Source organism: Nilaparvata lugens, chromosome 3 (genome assembly GCF_014356525.2).
Source record: "Nilaparvata lugens isolate BPH chromosome 3, ASM1435652v1, whole genome shotgun sequence".
Taxonomy (NCBI): domain Eukaryota; kingdom Metazoa; phylum Arthropoda; class Insecta; order Hemiptera; family Delphacidae; genus Nilaparvata; species Nilaparvata lugens.
In genome coordinates, this window is record NC_052506.1 from 18,911,940 (window position 1) to 18,919,793 (window position 7,854).

Genomic DNA, 7,854 nt, shown 5'->3' on the forward strand with positions numbered 1-7,854 from the left:
ACCTCGCTCGGTTGGGATCTGTAGTATCATTAGAACGCATGAGGATAATATTTTCACTGAAGTGGGCACGCACTTTCATACTTATATGTGGAAATCCAGCTCTATAGTTTAAAAAGTAACATTTTTTAAGTGATAATAATATTGGAAGAATATTAATTATAATATTGTAATTATAAAGTTTCAAAGCATACCGGTAATAATAAATTATTATTGTTGTTTCATATTTTAAAGAGCATGGAAGCATACATGAAAGAATTAAGTCATTTATTCCATGCAAGAAATTCAAATCAAATTTACTCACTATTATTAACAACAGTGTTACAGGAAAATAAATACATAATTTTTTGTTAAAAAATTGTCATGGCTAGAAAAATAAATCTTGTGCTCTAGCCACGAGTTCGTTACTATATTTAACATGATTTTAGAATTTATACAGCTCTTTATAATATAATCAAGACCAGTACAATGCAGATAGATAAATTGAATAAACAATCATATAATTAATATAGTTAATCATATAATATTACCAAGCTACTTCAAGTATTCAAGATAGCACTACAATTGAAAAAACAGATTAGTGGAAATTTGCATACTTCAGTAAACATATTAATAACATCAAACATAATTATTGAGAAATTGGAAAAATATATTCCCTTAATTAATTGGGAGATTCAAAGTAATAATTTATTTTCACCCATTCCTTTATTGAATTAAGTTTAGTTTTTGCTATTTTTGTAGTGATAAGTCTTCTGGGATTTTATTTATCAACTTACTTCTTTGGTACTCAGTCTTAAATTAAATGACGGAAAATATCAGCTTTTCAGCTGAGTTATTGATTCATAATATTATTTTAAAAAATGTAACAAGCTGAGCTAAGTTTTGATTTTATTTCATCACAGTCATTTTAAAGTGTGCTTTACAATTTTTATAACCTTTAAATTTTGTGTGCAGGATTCATGCTTTTAACTTGTTTTTAAAATTACATAGAACTAAAAAAACTTGAAAAGTTTTGGTGAGTCTGAAATTTTTCATTAACTTTTTCAGTTTATATTCTTCAATGCTGTCATTTAAAAATTAAGTGTTCAAAAGAGTGACATAAAGATAAAAATTCAATTATATTAAAATTCTGGTGTGAGTGCACGTCCAGTGCCAACATACCTGTCATAAAATTTTTGGTTGGGATCGATTTAGCACAAAATCACAAAAATTAAACGGCGGTCACTATTTTTTTAAAAATAAACTAAGTTCAAAGTAGCACAATTTTACATGCATTTAACCTGAGTAGCAGCCATTTTGATTATTGAAATCATCAAATTATGATATTCCTAATCTGAGTTTTCCTAACCCAAAGCTTTTCCCAACCTAAAGCTTTTCCTAAACTAAAGCTTTTCCTAACCTTAGCTACTTATGGTTGCTACTTATAGGTTAAATGCATGTAAAGTTGTGCTACTTTGAACTTAGTTATTTTAAAAACAACAAGTTAGTGTTCGCCGTTTAATTTTTGTGATTTTGTGCTCAAAATAACATACTAAATTGATCCCAACCAAAAAGTTTATGACAGGTATGTTGGCACTGGACGTGCACTTTAGCCAATTTGTTAGTTTTTATTTTGCTCATTAGTAGGGGTAAAGTGAGAGTTCTGGAGAAAAGCTGGCTCAAACCTGCCCCAAAGCTGCCCCCAAATCTGCCCCAAATCTGATTCTTGGTTCTAACCTTGCCCAACCCAATGTAATCCGATCTAACCTAACCTAGCCATACCCCTAATCTCACAATAAACCTCAAATGAAGATTTCCCACTTTTTTGGAAAAAAAAAAACTAGATCCAGCTTTTTTTTATTTCTTGAATAACTAGGAAACCGTTAATTTTACAAAAAATCTACAAGAGTAACTTTTTCCAGTAAATCTAATAACGAATCCATTGACACCCCATTTGTCAAGATTGAACAGAAAATAAGGATCTCATGGGAAAACTAGATCCAGCTTTTTTTTATTTCTTGAATAACTAAGAAACCGTTAATTTTACAAAAAATCTACAAGAGTAACTTTTTCCAGTAAATCTAATAACGAATCCACTGACACCCCATTTGTCAAGATTGAACAGAAAATAAGGATCTCATGGGAAAACTAGATCCAGTTTTTTTTATTTCTTGAATAACTAAGGAACCATTAATTTTACAAAAAATTTACAAGAATAACTTTTTCCAGTAAATCTAATAACGAATCCATTGACACCCCATTTGTCAAGATTGAACAGAAAAAGTGGATCCAATTTCTTGAATAACTAAGAATAATTTTTTCAGTAAATCCATTATTTGTCAAGGGATCCTAACTCTGAAACTGAGCAACAAGCATTTTATGTTGAGACCCTTTCTTAAGCAAACCTTAGCACTAAAACACCCCCCCCCCCCTCCCCACAAGGGGGGGGGGGCTTGACCCTCTGCCTTTAACCAGCTAAGCTTGAACTACTTGAAAACTCACCTCAGGTTGTATTGAGAAGAAAAAAATATATAATAAAAATGTATAAGAAAGAAGTCAAGTCGGATATATTACTTGTTGATCAGAGTGTACATCTTGATGAGAGTATTACCAAATATGAGTATATCACTCACACACCATATATTCAACAGACATTTAATTACAATGATGAAATTCGAATTAGTTTAAAACAAGAAGATATTTATACACTTCCAAGTAGAAGTTTTCTCATAATTGAAGGCGAAATCAAAGTGAAAGATAAGAATGATGTTGAAACCAAGGACTTTTCACTTATCAATAATGGAGTTGCATACCTATTTGATGAAATCAGATATGAATTGGGAGGGGTTGAAGTTGATCGCACACGTAATGTAGGATTGACAACAACCATGAAAAACTATCTACGTCAATCAAAACTCAATGAAAAAATTATGGAGAATGCAGGATGGAAGTTGACTGGATGGAAAAGTTTAGATAAATTCTGCTTTTGCATTCCTTGGATATGTGGTTAGGTGTAATGGAAGACTATAGAAAAGTTCTATTAAATGTTCGTCAGGAATTGTTCTATTAAGATCATCATCAGACTTAAATTGTATTGAATCAGAGACAGCAAAATCGGTGAAAATTGATATTACAAAACTACAATGGAAAGTACCCTATATACATGCTTCTGACACTGTTTGTCTTGATCTGCTGAGTTTAACACATAGTGATATACCAATTACCATTCCATTCAGATCATGGGAATTGCATGAATTTCCACAATTACCTGAAACTACCAATCTTCAATGGACAGTTAAGACAACTTCAAACATATTGAAACCTAGATTCATTATTCTTGGATTTCAAAAGAATAGGAAAAATGTTATAACTGCTAACAGGTCACATTTTGATTTCTGTAATCTGAATAATGTTAATCTCTATTTAAATGCTCAATCATTCCCCTATGAAAATATTGTTGGTAATAAACATTTATTGTATCACATGTTCTCTGAATTCCAAAATGAATACTATCCTTATAACAGCAGTACATCAATTGAGTATAAAACATTTGATGAATATGCACCATTGGTTGTTATAGACTGTAGTAAGCAAAATGAACTATTGAAATCTGGTGCAATAGACATAAAGTTGACATTGGAAACAACAAATAATTTCTCAGAAAAAACCAGTGCCTACTGTTTAATCCTCTATGATAATGAGTTTGAATATACACCACTGAGTGGAACAGTAAAAAGAGTATTATAAATCTTCTATAAAATAACAAAGAACTAGACAATATTCAAATCAAAAGTATTATCTACAAATGTATCAATATTTTACCTTCAGTATCATCCCATTGATTTGTAGAATTGTTCTTGTCTTGATCTCAACCATTTTCTTCAAATTTAATTTTAAAGCATTTTATATTATTATTCAATTATCAGCTTCTTTCAAAGCAAAATACTGACTGTGATGATATAGTGCTATCCATATGAGCTTAGATTTTTCATTAAAGTTGAATAATGTTCTTGGTCTGGGTAACCAAACCTACATTTTTTTCTGGGTGTACTCACCTACATCTACAATTTTTTTCTGGGTGTACTCACCTAAACCTAAGATTTTTCACCTATATTTATTACATTTTTTTCATACCATTCTTTAAAAGAGATTCCAGAGGAAAGTGAGAATTGTTGGATTAAGTTTGGATCAGTCATATACTTCCATTCTTTTTCATTATTGAGATTGATGTTTGGTATGAAAGTTGCAGCTAATGGTATACATTGTAAAAAATGGAAAAAATTCTGAATCAAATTTTTGATATCAACATTAATATCTCTATTATTATCTTTATTATACAAATATCGACCAAATTTATCAACACTCATGATCTATTTTTATAATAAATGTTTAATACAACCTGAGGTGAGTTTTCAAGTAGTTCAGGTTAAAGGCAGAGGGTCAAGCCCCCAACCCCCCCCCCTGGGGGGGGGGGGTTTAGTGCTGAGGTTTAAGCAAGGTCTCAACATAAAAATGCTTGTTGCTTAGTTTCAGAGTTAGGATCCCTTGACAAATAATGGATTTACTGAAAAAAATTATTCTTTGTTATTCAAGAAATTGGATCTACTTTTTCTGTTCAATCTTGATAAATGGAAAAAGTTATTCTTGGTTTCTTAGTTATTGGATCTAGTTTTCCCATGAGATCCTTATTTTCTGTTCAATCTTGACAAATGGGAATCTCTGTTCAATCTTCAATTATGAGAAAACTTCTACTTGGAAGTGTATAAATATCTTCTTGTTTTAAACTAATTCGAATTTCATCATTGTAATTAAATGTCTGTTGAATATATGGTGTGTGAGGATATACTCAATTTGGTAATACTCTCATCAAGATGTACACTCTGATCAACAAGTAATATATCCGACTTGACTTCTTCTTATACATTTTATTATATATTTTTTTCTTCTCAATACAACCTGAGGTGAGTTTTCAAGTAGTTCAAGCTTAGCTGGTTAAAGGCAGAGGGTCAAGCCCCCCCCCCTTGTGGGGAGGGGGGGGGGGTTTAGTGCTAAGGTTTGCTTAAGAAAGGGTCTCAACATAAAAATGCTTGTTGCTCAGTTTCAGAGTTAGGATCCCTTGACAAATAATGGATTTACTGAAAAAAATTATTCTTAGTTATTCAAGAAATTGGATCCACTTTTTCTGTTCAATCTTGACAAATGGGGTGTCAATGGATTCGTTATTAGATTTACTGGAAAAAGTTATTCTTGTAAATTTTTTGTAAAATTAATGGTTCCTTAGTTATTCAAGAAATAAAAAAAACTGGATCTAGTTTTCCCATGAGATCCTTATTTTCTGTTCAATCTTGACAAATGGGGTGTCAGTGGATTCGTTATTAGATTTACTGGAAAAAGTTACTCTTGTAGATTTTTTGTAAAATTAACGGTTTCTTAGTTATTCAAGAAATAAAAAAAAGCTGGATCTAGTTTTCCCATGAGATCCTTATTTTCTGTTCAATCTTGACAAATGGGGTGTCAATGGATTCGTTATTAGATTTACTGGAAAAAGTTACTCTTGTAGATTTTTTGTAAAATTAACGGTTTCCTAGTTATTCAAGAAATAAAAAAAAGCTGGATCTAGTTTTTTTTTCCAAAAAAGTGGGAAATCTTCATTTGAGGTTTATTGTGAGATTAGGGGTATGGCTAGGTTAGGTTAGATCGGATTACATTGGGTTGGGCAAGGTTAGAACCAAGAATCAGATTTGGGGCAGATTTGGGGGCAGCTTTGGGGCAGGTTTGAGCCAGCTTTTTTCCAGAACTCTCACTTTACCCCTACTCTCATTAATAAATAAAAACTCAAAATCCTTGTGAGCATTCATCTTAATTGATGTACCGTCTATGGAAATTATACGAAAATTTTTTTTATCTTATTTTCAAATGAAAAATACAAATTTATATAAAACAATTATTCCAACTTCTCTTTGAAAAAAGAAAAGTTTTATTGCTCATTGTATCAAAATTTCAATACTCATTTTAATGATAAATTCCTGTTTTTATTATAAGCCACTTGAAAATCTAAGTTGAGAGTAAAAACCAGAGATGTTTACATGTTTTACATATTAGTTTATTGATAATAAACTACGGTATGTCAAAATTCATCATAGAAAATAAGCTCTGCACTTTAAAAAGTGTCACTATCAGAGTTCAAAAATGTGTCCGTAGTTTACAAAAGCTATGTAGATTTGTTTCAAAATTTGAACATGGATAATTTGAACATTATAAAAATATGAAAAATACGGTACTTAAATATAGAAAATTGTTATCCTACATCAGATTGCTGATGGACCTATTTTTTAATTGAAAGGGTTTATGGAGTATTGTGAAAAATATAATTATAATGATTTATCAAAAAATAAAAATGGCATTAATGTTGAAACATATTTTGTATTAAAAGTTTTTGAAAAGGGTACTTGGATTTTTTATTTTTTGTTAAATAAGATGAGTAGCCCTCAACAAAAAGTTGATATAATTATCTAATATGAAATCGATTATCTATAAAGCTATGTGCTGTAAAATTGTAGTTTGATTATATCATAGAAATACTGTGGTACTGTTTTCACGTTGATTATTGGTCTATAGACCCTCCATGGCTCATCTGATGAGAAGATTGCAAAAGGAGTTCCAGGAGATACAGAGAGGCAAAATAAAAGATTTCCAAAGTGTAACCGTACTCGATTCCAACTTTCTGAAATGGCAAGGCAACCTCTTGCCACAGAAACCGCCCTACAACAAGGCCGCCTTCCAGATTGAAATAAAATTCACGACCGATTATCCATTTCTGGCGCCGAAAATTAATTTCATAACGAAAATCTATCATCCGAACGTGGACGAGAGTGGTCACGTGTGTTTGCCGATTATTTCAATGGAGCACTGGAAGCCCGTCACCAAAGTTGAGGATGTCATCTTGGCTCTCCTGGATGTCATCAACAACCCGCAGCCGGAGAATGCCATCCGGCCCGAGCTGGCTCAGGAATACTCTTCTGATTACAAGAAATTCCAGAAGAAGGCAAACGATCATGCAATAAAATACGGCATTAAACGATGAAACAGTTTCCAGAACTGTTATAATGAAATTGTAAATACCGTATCAAAAGTAATACAAAATTATTGAACACTTATATTTCTGTTTTGAATTGTACAGGAATTAATTTTTCATCGAAATTTTAAGTCTGCACTATTCTTACTATTTGATGTAAATGAAATAATAAATTACAACATTAATTTTTTTCACTTTTTGTGTAGTTGAGAAGTTGATATTGTGGTAATTATTCATATTGAATGAAAAAGACTAAGAACTTAAGTTCTTAGTCCAGTGGGTAGCGAGCGATCAATCCTTCCAAAAACGTATATAATCATAGCACATATGTAATATATTTTTTGTGGATCTTATTAAAATGAGTATACATTTATAAATTCCTGAATGTGGATATTGTTTGTTTTCCCCACTTTTCTTAATTAGCTTTGACTAAACATAGGCTTAGGTACTTATAGTAATATTATATCTTACCAGATATTCTGAATATAGCCACTAATCTAAAATCTACTTTACTACTTTACAACTAGTAATATTATAGGCCTATCTCATTGGAGATTCTAATACAGCCATTATCAGAAATGTTTTGCAGAGTGAGCAAAAGTATTTTAGTAAATTATTACTCTGAACACCAATGTTTTCATCCCAGTAGGCTATTGGTTGTTCCCTGAGAGTGGACGGGACGGAACTCTGTAATTGTCTTCATTGCTCCATCTGATTGCTCCAAGAACTTCGAAAGCTTTCTTATCTTGTGTCAAGTTGAACTTGAAAACTAACTATAACAACCAGCAAACCAATATTGACTG

At 31.4% G+C, this 7,854-nt stretch overlaps 1 protein-coding gene across 1 annotated transcript; it reads left to right on the plus strand.

The window, feature by feature from the left end:
* The first annotated feature begins 576 nt into the window (after positions 1 to 576).
* Positions 577 to 7,436, plus strand: LOC111045247 (ubiquitin-conjugating enzyme E2 L3-like). Its single transcript, XM_039423183.1, has 2 exons — positions 577 to 1,012; positions 6,595 to 7,436. The coding sequence occupies exon 2, from the start codon at positions 6,602 to 6,604 to the stop codon at positions 7,058 to 7,060; it is 459 nt and encodes a 152-aa protein (XP_039279117.1). The 5' UTR covers positions 577 to 1,012; positions 6,595 to 6,601; the 3' UTR covers positions 7,061 to 7,436.
* The last annotated feature ends 418 nt before the right edge of the window (positions 7,437 to 7,854 follow it).

What these genes read in the sequence shown, in the direction of transcription:
- LOC111045247 (XM_039423183.1), top strand. Translation starts at nt 6,602, where the DNA reads ATGGCTCATCTGATGAGAAGATTGCAAAAGGAGTTCCAGGAGATACAG.